The sequence below is a fragment of the Syzygium oleosum genome, unplaced genomic scaffold (assembly GCF_021117445.2).
Source record: "Syzygium oleosum isolate NSW1041296 unplaced genomic scaffold, Sole_v2.1 Sole_v2.09, whole genome shotgun sequence".
Lineage (NCBI taxonomy): Eukaryota > Viridiplantae > Streptophyta > Magnoliopsida > Myrtales > Myrtaceae > Syzygium > Syzygium oleosum.
Window position 1 is genome coordinate 2,043,043 of NW_026607493.1, and position 15,382 is coordinate 2,058,424.

At 44.8% G+C, this 15,382-nt stretch overlaps 1 protein-coding gene across 1 annotated transcript; it reads left to right on the top strand.

Moving 5' to 3' along the window:
• On the top strand, positions 1-2,858 carry LOC130138918 (MDIS1-interacting receptor like kinase 2-like). The gene is made up of 3 exons (XM_056314506.1): positions 1-481; positions 947-2,299; positions 2,497-2,858. The coding sequence occupies exons 1-3, from the start codon at positions 1-3 to the stop codon at positions 2,856-2,858; spliced, it is 2,196 nt and encodes a 731-aa protein (XP_056170481.1).
• The last annotated feature ends 12,524 nt before the right edge of the window (positions 2,859-15,382 follow it).

A 15,382-nucleotide genomic window follows, 5' to 3' on the forward strand; every position in this document is an offset into this window, starting at 1 on the left:
ATGGCTTCTTCCTTATTGCTGTCCATCATGTCTCCTTTACGTGTTGTCTTCTTCTTCTTACTCTTCTTGGTCGACACCACTTCATCTCATGGAGCAGGCACTTTTGCTTCCTCCACTTCTTTTCCCACTATCAACGCGACCGGGAATAAAGATGAAGCAGAGGCTCTCCTGAATTGGAAATCTACTCTCGACAACCATAGCCAATCTCTCCTCTCTTCATGGCACGGTGACAATGCTTGCGGCTTTACCGGTGTCACTTGTGACGGTTTTGGAGCCATCACCCATCTAAATATTTTCAATCTCGATTTGAGAGGAACTCTAGATGGCCTTGACTTCTTGTGCTTAACCAGTGTGGTTAGCTTTAAATTCGCCAACAACTCAATCTATGTTTCCATTCCCTCGAGTATAGGTAACCTTTCCAAACTCAACTCTCTTGATCTTTGCTTCAATGAACTGTCTGGGGCAATTCCTCCAAGTATAGGTATGCTGGAGAGTCTTCATTCTTTGTACCTATGTGCAAATAGCATTTCCGGTTCCATTCCGACAGAGATAAGTGGCTTGAGGAATTTGGAAATTCTTTACATATGGCAGAATAGACTTTCGGGACTTATACCTTCGGAAATCGGGGGGCTCACTTCTCTGATTAGACTTTCCCTATCGTTCAACAATCTCGCCAGCTCACTTCCTCGTTCCATCATAAACTTGACGAGTTTATCTCTTCTTTACCTTTCCCACAATGGATTTTCGGGACCTATACCTTTAGATATTGGGTGGCTCACTTCTCTTACCAACCTTGACCTATCGTCCAACAATCTCACTGGCTCACTTCCTCATTCCATCGGAAACTTGACGAGATTATCTTTTCTTTAACTTTCCCGAAATGGATTTTCGGGATCCATACCTTCAAAATTTGGGAGGCTCACTTCTCTTACCAACCTTGTTCTAGGGTTCAACAATCTCATCGGCTCACTTCCTCGTTCCATCGGAAACTTGACGAGTTTATCTCTTCTTCACCTTTCCCAAAATGGACTTTCGAGACCCATACCTTCAAAAATTGGGAGGCTCACTTCACTTACCAACCTTGACCTATCATCCGACAATCTCGTCGGCTCAATTCCTCCTTCCATCGGAAACTTCACGAGTTTATCTTTTCTTTACCTTTCCCAAAATGGACTTTCGGGACCCATACCTTCAGATATTGGGAGGCTCACTTCTCTTATTCATCTTGTCCTATTATTCAACAATCTCACTGGCTTAATTCCTAGTTCCATCGGAAACTTGACAAGTTTATCTGCTCTTGACCTTGGTTACAACAAATTCTTTGGTTCCTTGCCTTCTGAACTTAATAAGTTAACACGCTGGACATCTTTTCATCTATATCATAATGAACTAGAGGGGGAATTGCCAGGAGATATATGCCTTGGGAGATCATTGCAATATTCCTCTATCAACAACAATCATTTCACGGGTCCCATCCCAACAAGCTTAGAGAACTGGAGCACATTAAGAAGATTGAGGCTAGATGGAAACCAACTTACTGGAAACATAACAGAAGCTTTTGGAATATATCCAAATCTAAATTTTATTGACTTAAGCCACAACCATTTGAACGGAGAACTTTCATGGAAGTGGGAGAGTTGTCGTAATTTGATGACCTTAAGGATGTCAAATAACAACATTTCTGGCAAGATACCCGTAATGTTTGGAAGGATGGCTCAGTTACAAGAACTCAACCTTTCTTCAAATAATTTAAGCGGAGAGATTCCAAGAGAATTGGGAAGCCTGCCGATGCTGTTTAAACTCGATTTAAGCCACAACTCGATTATGGGAAAGGTCCCGATTGAGATTGGACTTTTATCCCATCTGGCATATCTGAACTTGGCATCAAATAATTTGAGCGGATTGATACCGGTGCAGCTAGGCTCATGCAAAAGCTTGTTGAGCTTGAACTTGAGCAGAAACAAATTTTGGAGAAGCATTTCTCTTGAGATAGGCAACGCACAGTTCCTTGAGGTTCTTGACTTGAGTCATAATTTGTTGATTGGAAACACACCGGAAGTACTTGGACAGTTGAGAATGCTGCAACTTCTAAATATCTCCCACAATGGCCTTTCCGGTTCTATTCCACATACTTTTGGTGATATGTCAGCCTTAACTTCCATCGATTTATCCTACAATAACCTGGAAGGTCCTCTCCCAAATATCAAAGCTTTCAATGAGGCTCCATTTGAGGCAATTCAACATAACAAAGGGCTCTGTGGAAATGTCGTTAGCCTACCCAAATGCAATTCTACTGAGAGTAAGAAACGCAATCGATATGTTGGAGCTAGAATCACAGTAATCCTCATTCTCTCGTTCTTGGGGTTTCTCCTTTTCTCTTGCACCGTGATCATTCTTATAATCGTCAATCATCGTCGAAGAAGGATTATCAAGAGAGACAACAATGAACAGGCAAATGATTTGGATTTTTCCGTATTTTGAGTTATGATGGCAAAGGTTTCTACGATCGAATCATCGAGGCCACGGAAGGATTTGACTCCAAGTACTATGTGGGTGAAGGAGCACATGGAATCGTTTATAAAGTCGAGATATTAGAAGGTCAAACGATTGCTGAGAAGCAAATCTCTTCATCCGAAGACGATAGTGAGATTGTTGATTTGATACCATTTGAAAGGGAAATTGAAGCCTTAACAAACTTACGCCATCACAACATCGTGAAATTTTATGGATTCTGCTCTCATGTCCAACGCTGTTTTTTGGTGTATGAGTACATGGAAAGAGGAAACTTGAGAACAACTTTAAACGAGGATGAAAGAGCAAAAGAATTTCAATGGAACAAGAGGGTAAATGTCGTCTGAGGAGTTGCGGATGCATTGTCCTATATGCATTATGAATGTTCACCTCCATTGATTCATCGAGACTTGACCAGTAATAACATTCTATTGGATCGCGATAATGAGGCTCATGTTTCTGATTTTGGCACCGCAAGGCTATTGAGGCTAGATTCGTCAAATTGGACTAATATTGCTGGCACCATCGGATATATTGCCCCAGGTACTTCGTAATTTGTTGAATTTTGATGGGCATCCTGTGTCGGATATCCATTCTTTAATTGAACTTTCACTAGGTTCTTTAGTTATTTAATCTTCTTATAGATATTAGTTTACTAATTTAGAGCTTTCAAGTTCAGTGTTGATAAGAAAGCTTTCCGATTTCCCTGATAGAGGAAGAATTGGAAAAAAAAAAAGTGCGGAAAAACATCATAAGGGATCCATTCCAAGTATATCAAGTTCGTTTGACCTAAATAATGCTCGCACTTTAAGGGTCAAACAACATCCTTTGAACTTCGCCAAGGAATATACTCCATGCTCAAATCAATTTTGTAAGTTTAGACTAAGTAGAAATTTGTACTTGTAATCATCACATTTTGGGAAGCAATATTGTCAACTTGAAAACAGCTTGTGATAGAGCTTTTAAAAAAATTATATGATTTCTCCACTTGCAAAGCTGGCTTATTCTACAATTCCTACCGAAAAATGCGATGTGTATAGCTTTGGAGTCGTCCCATTGGAGACAATCATCGGAAAGCATCCAGGAGATCATGTATCTCGGGAATGTATATCGTTTACCCAAATTGAGTCGCCCATGTTGTTGAACGATGTGCTGGATCAACGTCTCTTGCCTTCTAGACTTCGTCTTCAAGATGCCCAAGCTGTGAATGTACTCGTAGTCAGTTCTCGCCCGGAACTGATCATGCCTGGGAATGCTAACCATTAGGGAAAGGCTAATAGGGGAATTAAATTTGCGCGACTAAAGAAAATTCGACCGTGAATAGACTTCGACCATTAAATCGCGGAAGCGATATTTTGAGCCACTGTTGGCCGATCCAAGGATAGTTAGGGGTCAGTTCGCCACTGTCCTAGTAGTGGATCACGGGTGATTCCGTTGGACCACGAAACGACTTGACGAATGATTCTGAAATTATACCGAACGATCATACCCCTCGGATCAAGTGATTGATCTTCGCGATTTTAATGACAACCGAGGTCGTCATGCACCGAACGGACTTGCACGTGACTCGATTTAGTATCAGTCATGAATCGATTTCGCGAATTTCCCCAGCAAGCCGCCCGTTAGCTCGAGAAACGCTCGAATTGCGTTTAATAAAATTTAATTATGGAATTTTTGCCCAAATTGGACACCGGAAAATTAGGAAGTCACGCCGGAACATTAGGACGACGTTGCACGTGACACGTGCGAATTTTTGGTGCTCTCAAATCCTTCGGAAAATCTCGATTTGGACGAGAAATGGAGAAAGTGACGATTTTGCCCTTAAGGATTTATAAAGGATTAGTTTTAGGGCAAGGGGCATTTTGGTCAATTGTGCCTTAGATATTTTTGGGTAAAAAAAAATTACTATTTAGGTCAAGAAGACCTTTTCTCTCTCCTCCATTTCTCTCCCTCTCTCCATCGTGAAATCCCCTCCCCCAAATTGCCGTGAGCTTCCCCCTCCTCCACCGTGGGCTTTCCTTGGCCGTTCTTCCTCCACCGCCGGCACCGCCGCTCGCCGCCGCACGCCGGACCGCCCTCAAGCCGCCGTACCAGCCCTCAAGCCACCACCACCAACCGTCGTCTCTCTCTTTCTCTCCCTCTCTCTGTCACGTGAGGCAAGACCCATGGCCAAGTAAGCCGCGCCGCCGCCACCCAAGCCGATCGCCGCCACCCGGGAGTCGTACACCGTCGCCGCCGTTCCCGATTAAGGGCCGCCGCTTTCTGTTCTAGCCGCGATAGTCTAGAACGCAGGTAAGTCGCGCTCTAAACCCAATTTAGGACTTCGGGTATCGACGGGCGATTTTGGGTGAAATCTGTATAAAGTTAGGTGCGGAATTGTATGAATTGGTAGTGGAAATTTTATGGCGGGCCTTGGGATTTAATTCGGCCATTAATTATTGGAAATTAGAAAATAACAGTGGCTGTGATCTACTGTTCACGGGGCTGTGATGGGCCGATCGGGACGCAAGTTGGATTTTTAGAACCAAGAAATTATGGTGAAAAAGTCCCGTGAAGGACCGAAATCGATTTGACGTCGTTTGGTGGAAGAAAAATAATGATTTCGGTATTAACGGACTAGTGTTCGGCAAATTTTGGGATTTGTTTCATGGACGAATTTATCGAGTTCACCTTGGGTGAAATTATGGCTGGAATTATGATGGTTTGGGGGTTATTTAGAGAGTAAATAAGGGCTGCCTACGAGAAGTATACATGCTGGAATTTGTGGTTCGGAATAATGTGTTTATGGCTTGATTTGTGGTGTATATGTGTCGGATTGTTGTGTGATATCGTGGCTGAATTGTGAGGGTCCTTGTGACTGAAATTACTCGCAATTGTGATGGTCATATGTGTGTTTATAAGCTGCGAATTACTGTTTACAAGCTGTGATTTACTGTTCATGGGGCTGTGATGATTTGTTCGGGACACAAGTTGGGTTTTTAGAACCGGCATTTAATGGCGAGAAAGTGTCGTGAATGATCGGAATTGATCCGACGCCATTTGGTCGGAGGAAATTGGCAATTTACGTGTTTTGGGCATGTTTGAATTATTCTGGATGGGGTTGATTTAATTGAGTGTTTATTTGTGTGTTATATGAGGTAACTTGAGGATGAAATGAGGATGTTTCGAGGCTGGAGTGAGACTGAATAGAGTATTGGATGTTGTGGGATGGAATTGGCGAGCTTAGGGCTCGATTTAAGGACAAGTGGTGTCGGTTTGGTGTGTGGTAGTATGGCTGGACTGTGGTGTTTAATAGGCTTGGAAATGTCGAAATTATGCCTATGAACGTGGCTGTGTTTGTGGGCCCATGAGCGGCCTTGTGTGTTTATTGAACCGTGATTTGATGGATTGAAATGTGTTTGATTATGTGCATGCGTGGGCCAGGTTAAATTAATTGTTGAAATTGGCCATGTCGAATGCTGAGTGAGCATGTTTTACGTGTTAATTAATACGTGCACGGGCCACGTGTGATGGGCCAGTTGGGTGTGGTATATGCGTGTCGAGCATGCGCATGAGTAAGAAAGAAATGTGGTGTGGCATGTGATTGTGGAATTTATGTGAAGGTGTGGAATTGCGAGTATTGGGATCGGGCCGAGTATCATAAGCTCGGGCAACGATCACGTAGGTATGTTGCATTTGGCACAGGCTGAGGCTTGAAAAAGCAAGAATGAGAATCGGTCCGAGGCACGATCAGCTCGGGTGAGACCGGGATCGGACCGAGGCATTATAAGCTCGGGTTTCGATCATGTAGGCCTGTCGCATTTGGCGCAGGCTGAGGAAAGTGTGAATGTGGGATCGGACCGAGGCGTGTGATGCTCGGGGCGCGATCGAGTGTGAATGTGGGATCGGACCGAGGCGTGTGATGCTCGGGGCGCGATCGAGAGGCCTGAGGCGTGTACGGGTACGCGGGCCGAAAGTGTGGTGATGAATGGTCACAGTGTACCTGAGGCATGTACTTCAACGCGGGTCACTGGCGAGGAATGAGAAAGAGGAAATGAGAATGGAAGGAATAGTGGAATGAGAATTGGTACATGCGTGTGTTGCATACGGCGTGATTGTGATTGAGTACGGGTGTACGCATGTTTGAGTTTGACTATATTATTTGAGGTGCCTGCGATGTGATGACTTGATGTGTACGGATGCACGTGTGTCTGTGTGATTGTCTGGAGGTACGTGATAGCCTAGGTGGGGTTTAGGGGTGAACTTGCTGAGAAGTGTTCTCATGGTTGTCTCAACCAACATTTCAGAACCCCCGCCTGAGCCATGATCATATTGAGGCCGACTCGGAGCCGTCGGGTGAACAGACAGCTGAGGAGGATTCATGTGGTGATGCCGAGGACAGTGAGTCAGAGTGGACGCCTCCGAGAGGGCGTAGGGACTAGTTCTGGGAGCGAGGCAATAAATTGAGAGGGCCCCATTTTTGGATAATGCTGATCTAGGATACTGATCCTTTTTGTATTTTGGAAGTTAATAATTACTGGTTCGGTGTGCTTGTAATAATAATGGATATTGTAAATATTATGGTGTAAGTTTGGCAATGAGAACGAATATGTTCATTCTCCCTGATCGATTCCCCAGTTTTAATTGTCTGGGATTATTTGTTAGTATCCGCTGTGGTTGTAAATCTCTTATGGTTATTGAGGTCGGCGACATTCCTGGGACGTCGCACTTATCGACCAGGTAAGGGGTGTCGCATGCCCGTTGGGGTTCGGGACGTGACATGATATGCTTGCTTGATCACATAAATGCTTCTGTACTCATATTATTGTGAGGGACGATGCCCGATGGATTTCGGTTGCCGTTCGCGGATGGATTTTGGAACGAAGCTCTTAATTAAATGCCATCTTCAAGTGAGGTCGATTGATGAAGCCGTGCCCGATGGGGCGGGACAATGCCAGGTTACGCCAGAAGACCACCGACGTGAGTGTCAATCGTGGCCCTGAGCGGTCGTAATAATCGGAACACATGTGGATGCATTGTGCATAATTATGTGATATGAAGTGTTCTTAATTACAATATGTACTTGTCTCATGCCATTTAGAAGCGAGGCTTCGCGTGTGATTTATTTGTGTGAATATTATGTGCCGACAGGAGGTAAGAATTCACGTGCGGCTATTGGATTGTGTTTGGCATGTTTCCAAGGCGAGGTACCGTCCTACTCAAGGTTTAGCAGTTCCGCTTATTGAGTTTTACTCATTTGTTATTGTTCACCTCTTTTCAGGCCTCTAGATTGGATATTCGGACTGTGCGCTTTGGTGTCCCCGTGGACCACGACGTTGAGGTGGTCGAGTTTGTAGCACCGGGAACCGGCATCGTGTACGAGGAGTACATGATGACCATTTGGGTCAATGAGGTGTTCTTTTTGAGATAGCCCTCGTGAATAGAGAAGCTAGGTCTGACCCCTGCCCTTTTGTTGTATAGGAAAAGGCCCGTAGTAACGGATTTGTATTTTGCTAACGTTCGATTGTTATCAATGCATATATATTTATCAAGTATGCTTTTGGTGATTGTGTTTTTCCTGGTTATCTCTGTTGTTGTTGTTGTTTACGCTTCCGCATGTGCTAGTTTGTTAGATAACGCGATGGGTCGGCGATGCCTCCTAGGACGTCGCAATTAAATGACCTATGTAAGAGGGGTGTTGCGCTCCCGAACTTCAGGGAATAGGGCCGGGGCGTGACAAAAACTCTCTGCCTTTTCACATATTTGACCAACACCAACACGTAATTAAACTACGTATTTAATTGGTTTGCATAATCAGACTCTCCAAGCTTAAATTTCGTGTCAGTAGCTACTGTCAGTAAGTACTAGTAGTTTGTGAACTTTTATCAATGCGTAGTATCATACTTGAATTTTCAATTTGTTCAATTAAATCATTTTTTACTAATGTGCAATGTCTTCTTAGAATTTTTCAGTTGGTCTGCTTTCATCCCTATTATATCTTAACATGTTCATTGTCATCCTAGCATTAATTAATTTGAATGAACTATGGCATGGACACCAATTTAATAAAGCGGATGTTTGATGGAGAATACGTGGATTTTGTGCATGTCCGGCTTTTTTGTTGCTGCTGATGCTGCTGTCCTGTGGTCGGTCTTTTCGAACTCAAATTTGAAAAGAAAAGGTTATATTCGAAATTATCTATCTTCCAAACATTATGTTCGCAAAAATATGTGCTGGACATGAGGGAGCTGCTAATCTAGACTGCATCTGAAATTTGTGCATGGTGAAGATTATCCCGAGAGGGCTAATATTAGATTGCACTTGAAATTGTTTGTGTTGAAGACTGTCCATTGGCTTCTCTATCTTTCATTTATGATTGTGGTAATTCCATCCTCCGGAGCTCTCCTGCCTGTTTTTGCATCTCACTTTGCTGCTTCAATAACGTGTCAGTTTGTTACTTTTGGTCTTTCTTTTGGTGTAAATGTTTGACGGGTGACTAGGCCCAGAGGTCCAAAAACTCCGAACAGGAAGAGGGTTGAATAGCTTGGCACAAGTTATGCTTGTTAGGGATCAATTCATAGACAACCGTCATGTTGCCAAGTTGCCTTCCATGAGATTGTTGAGAGTCCTATATGCTGTAACAGGAAAAATCGTACGCTGGATGGTGAAGAAACGATAAGCCATCTGCGATCACACGGGTTTCAGTAGCATCCGTTGAGATGCATGCATGTTGGCTTTTTTTGACTGGCTTGAGGTACTCGTTCGTCTCTTGCCTTTTCAGTTTGATACTTAAGCTTCGCTCCTCTTATTTGTCGTTCACGATGAAAAACTTGGAACTTCAAGGAGATTTGGTTTCTGATTTACGAAGTAGCGACAGTTTCTGGTGGAGTCAAACCGTGGAGTAGCGGTTTTGATTTGACGCGTGTTCTTTCAGTAAGCAATCACCCTCTTATATCTTGAGTTGAAATGGGAACAATGTAAACAGAGTAGAGCTGGACGACGGCAACCATGTCTTCTATTGTTCTTGCGTATCGGTATATCACACCACATTTCATTACTTAAATACGGAGTAAGGTTAATTTAATTACGCTGTTGAGTCTCTTTCCTTCCTTTCAGTGGAGTCTGCTTGGGGTGCCATCACCCGAATCTTGTGTAAGCTAATCTATCACATTGTTCATGTTCGAGAGAGGGATCAATAGTTCGATCCATTAATCTATCCATATCCATACCATCTACTTTTTAAATCCATAAGCTACTCATTAGCTAAAAACAGATAAACTGTCCAAATATCCACTCAAAAAGTAGTCTCATAGAATTGAGGGAGTTTTGTCTTTAACGGCCAAAGATTAAGCCTAGATGAGGTGAGGAATTTGCTTGAAAAGTGAAGATGTACGTGGGACTCTAAAACAGAGTTTTTAAATCCGATGAAAGCTTCAGTTGGCAATCAAACTTGCGGACCATAAAGGGTTTTATCAGTTTATAGATGCCTTTCAAGCTCTTCTCTTCTTTTAAATATTGCAATGATAAGGATTGGGCAAGAAGAAAATCACAAACCAGGGACTGTGCATCTCTACATGCGTTTAGCTGTAAGGTGTGGCCCCTTCACCGCGCTTGAAGAAGAAAGCCATTAACCATCTTTTCTGTCTTTTGGTGTTTCATTTTGAGCAATTTCTTTTTTCTTTCTGCCACAAAGACTTGATAAAGAAGAAAGTCATTGACCGCGGTGGAACTACAATTATCTGGATCAATTTATGTAAAAAGAGATTAATTGAAATTTATCGCTCACCGCATTAACACTTGGGATTTAACTAAATATCTTCATCAAAAAAGGAGCACCACAAGTGCTATAATTTTTGTAAGGCTTTCATTTTTTGGGGTCGAAGCATAGCTTTCGTTTAACTGCAATAACTTTATTTTTTTCAATAATTTGAGTGTTATACTTTTGTACGACGCTCACTTGAATGTCATAACTTTTTTTTTCGATCACTGGAGTGCCGTACAAATTCTTAATCGATCAATTGAGTGCCATAATTTTTTAAAAATGTTCATGACAAGTTGGGAGAAAATTGTTCAATTAGTCATAAACCTATTGTACGGATATCAATTCAGTTCTAAACTTTCTAATTTTGCCAATTTAATTCTAAACCTTTGTGCGAAATTCTAAGGTAGCTATAACTGAATTGGCATCTATACAATAGGTTTATAACCGATTGGTAATTTTCCCCTGCGAGTGACACGCCACCTTAGATTTCCAACCCTTGGGGTAAATGCTTTAAAAAGTTATGAAAATCAAGTGAATAATTGAAAGTTATGGCACCAGGTGGGCATTTTTAAGAAGTCATAGCACTCCAAAGATTGAGAAAAAAAATTTCGGCCTCAAGTGAGCCCCGTGGAAAACTGATGGTGTCCTTGTCCCTATATCATATATCGAAAGCCTTTATGTGGTGGTAGATGGTAATTTTGTTGTCCATGCAAAATGTACAAGAGTTTTGAAATGAAAGCTTGCTAATTGCCCCAATAATAACTTTAATTGGGAGCCATGCTCCTCGATTTATGAATGATGTCTACGTGACGGGTCGCAAATAAGATGCATCGTCTAAAGTAATTGAAACAATAGTTCGAACACTTAAAAAATATATACAAAATGTCCCGTGCGAGTGTATCGTGAGTGAAACTATTGAAAAGAAATTACATGTAGGCAAAAAAGTTTACCATTTTAGAAATTAATCAACTACCAAATGAACAGCGACAGACATGACTTGTATAATAAAAAGTTATGTAGTTACCAGTTGATTGTGTAGTGTCACGCCCCGTAGCCTACGAGCGCGCGATCATCCCTCGATGGTCGATCATTGAATGCGACGTCCTAGGCACGTCGCCGACCCAACCCAAACATCAGAGATTAGGCACGCGCGGAAACAAATAGAAACAACCCAGACAATTAACAATGACAAGGGGTAGCAATAGCTCAAATCAATAGTTGCAATTCGTACACTTGATAGATACATACAACGTTCACAAAAGACAACTGCCAGCTAGGCCACAAACGACAGAACCACTTTAATCAAAAGAGACCGTGGTTCGTAAACTTAACTACTCTACAAAAAGGGGCACTCAAAATACATGGTACTTGACCCGTCCTCGATCCCCGAGATTATCCTTGCAACGTCTCCAATCAATCACGGTCGCGGATCTAAAATGGTTTGGTTAAACAACCATGAGAACACTTCTCGATAAGCAGACACCCTAAACCCCACCTAGGCCAATGCGTACCCAGACGAGTCTAAACATGCAACCTAACTATCCACATAACAAATTTCACACAATTTACTTACCTTGCTTCAAATCACACGCCAACTCTGCACATTAGTCAAATCATGGTAATTCGATAATATCCCGAGAATGTAACACAATCACTCGAGCGCCATCCACACTCGCACTCAACCAATCCAACCAAATATCCACACGTACATTCAACCAATTCGACCAAACATCCACATATTCATCCGGCCAATCCAACCATTCACATTACGCACACGTGTCCAACCAACTATCCACGTCCCGCGTCAATGCGCCTCAAGTCCATTCTCACTGCCCGCGTAAACACGCCTCAGGCCCAATCACACGACCCGCGTAAACACGCCTCAGGTCCATTCTCACAGCCCGCGTAAACACGCCTCAGGCCCAATCGCACGACCCGCGTAAACAGGCCTCAGGTCCATCCTCACAGCCTGCGTAAACACGCCTCAGGCTCAACATCTTCCAATGACCCGCGTAAACACGCCTCAGGTCTAACCTTCCTTTCACAGCCCGCGTAAACACGCCTCAGGCTGGCAGCCCTCTGGCCAATCCGGGCTTTGTCCAATGACCCGCGTAAACACGCTTCAGGTCTAACTTTCCTTCCACAGCCCGCGTAAACACGCCTCAGGCTATTCAGACAAGCGCATACGCCACATTTCATTGAGCACATACAATCACCACTAGGCAAATCACAATCATCCGCCAACTCAACTCATATAATACTCAATCGCACGCCAAAGCCAGTCCACCAAATTCACATTCAAGCATTAAGTCACACATGGACCATCACAAGTTAACCCGCCATTCAAACACTCTCGGCTCCTCATTCAATCACGCCAAGCCAAAGCTCACATAACATGCATCAATCCAACCACGAATAATCAACGCGAACCACCGCCAATCGAACATCGAATCACATGCAAACGATCATTAATCGCGATACAAAACCCAGCATCATTCCGCTCCAAACTCAGCCACAAAACGGTCAAAAACCCCCGCAAATCAGTCCCCATTTCATTCTCAATCGATACACCCTTAGGCTCGATGACCCGCCACTAATTGGGCACAATTTCTATCATTGAATAGCCCCCACGACAGCACACAATTCGTCACTGTTCAGCCCACCATTTCAACATATAAAAGCCGACATTTCAACCTAAGAACCAGCCAATGACAGCCCCTAATTAGCCTCTAAATCAGCCGCTAATTTCACGCCGAACAACCCCTAAACGAGTCTAATAATACCCAAAGTCCTAGACAAGGTTTAGGGAGTTACTTACCTCAGGCCTAAGCGAGAACAAGCCGAGCAAGGGTAGCGAGGGGGGCTAGAACAGCAATGGCAGCAGCCTCGGCTCAGCCGCAACTCCAGCGAATGCGCGGCGGCGAACGGCGGCGACGAATGGATGGCTGCCACACGGGAAAGAAAGCGACAGGGGGCTGAAGAAGGAGCGGCTGCTGGGTTCACGGCCGGAGGGCGGCCAGGCGACGGCGATGGCGACGGCGGCTGGGCGGCGGAGGCTCGGCCACTGTCGGGACAATCCGGCCAAGGCTGAGCTGGGTTGGCCCGGTCTGTCCAGGCAAGCACGGCGGCTGCTGGTGGTGGCGGAGCTGCTGGGGGAGCTAGGTGGTGGCGGACGGAGCAGCGGCTGCGGCCGGAACGACAGCACGCGGCGGCGGCGAAGCCAGGGGCCGAAACAGGGGAAGGCGCCGGGGAAGAGAGAAACAGGGGGAGGGGAGGTCGCGTGGTGGCCGAAGGCGGCACAGCGGCGTCGCGGGCGATGGGGCGAGGCCGGACGAGCTGGCCGGCGGCTTGGCGAAGCCTGGCTGCGTCGGACATGGCGGTGAGCTGAGCTAGGCAGGGGCGGGCTCGGCTCGGCGAAGGAAAACAAGGGAAGGAGAAGGAGAGTGGGGGGCTCGTGGCGGCAGTGGCACGTCGGCAGGCGAGACGGCGGCGCTAGGCGGATGGTCCGGCGAGCAGTGGCTGGGGTGAGCGGCAGTCGGGCAAGCGAGCAAGCAGAAGCAGAAGCAGCGGCGAAGAGGACCAACGAAGAAGAAGAAGAAAAGAAAGAAAAGAAAAGGAAAAAGGAGGAGAGAGAAGAGGCAGGTCTGCATGGGAAGATGGTGGGACGTGCACGGAGGAGACGTGCGCGGCAAGGGGGGCAGACGCGGCAGGGAGGAGAGAGAGAGAGAGAGAGAGAGAGAGAGAAAGAGAGAGAGAGCTCAAAAGTCAACGCGATGATTACGATCCAACGGTCACGGTTCGAACTCGAAAACGATCTAACGGCCCACGAAAATCCTAATCAATAATATAGGAAAAAAGGGCCAAAAGAAATTAACCCAAAACACACTACGATGGAGGTCTATTAGTCCAAATTCGCACCCGGTCAAAAATCCACTTTTCACATATTCCAGGCAATATCGACGCTGGCCACAATAAAGTCGACACCGTCCAATTAAATTTGTCCCGGAACTCCGAGAAATTCGACACCAAAATTTGGGCGCTAAATAACGGCCAAATTCGATCGAATGCGATTCTAGCGAAATCTCTAATTTAAAAATAATAACCGAGAATGATCAGTTCCTGGGCGAGATTTTACTATAAGCACACTGACGAATTACACGTTTTATAAATCCCAAAAATGGGCTGAAATTCGGAATGTCACAACTCTTCCTCCCTTACAAAAATTTCGTCCTCGGAATTTACAATCCAACCCAACTATTCAAACAAATGGGGATATTGGTGTCGCATCAACTCCTCGCTTTCCCACGTCGCACCTTCGGCTCCATGGTGCTCCCAAATCACCTTGACCATCGGAATTGTCTTGTTCCGCAACACTCGTTCCATTCTGTCATCAATCCTGACCGGCCTTTCCACGTACGACACTCTATCGTCCACTTCTATTTCTTCATAATTCAATACGTGGGTCGGGTCCGGTTCATATTTCCTTAGCATAGACACATGGAATACGTTGTGAACCTGGGACAAATTTGGCGGTAGTGCAAGACGGTAGGCCAGAGTACCGATCCTCTCTAAAACCTCGAATGAACCCACGTATCTCGGGCTCAACTTTCCTTTCTTGCCAAACCGTGACAGTCCTTTCATTGGCGATACTTTGAGGAAAACGTGGTCCCCCACTTGAAATTCCAAAGGCCTACGTCTCCGGTCTGCATAATTCTTTTGGCGACTCTAAGCGGTCTTAAGTCTGTCCTGGATAACCTTGACCGTCTCGACTGACTGCTGAACCAACTCTGGACCCGTGATGCTCCTCTCACCCACTTCGTCCCAACACACCGGTGTTCTGCAAGCTCTGCCATACAACGCTTCAAACGGGGTCATTCCGATACTCTGTTGATAACTGTTGTTGTAGGCAAATTCAACCAAATGTAACTGTTCCTCCCAGCTACCTTTAAAATCCAATACACATGCCCGTAGCATATCTTCCAAGGTCTGAATTGTCCTTTCAGATTAGCCATCCGTTTGGGGGTGATAGGCTGTGCTAAATTGTAACTTTGTCCCTAATGCCGTATGAAGACTTTTCCAAAAAGCGGCAGTGAATTTGGGATCACGGTCCGAGGTAATCGTCACTGGCAC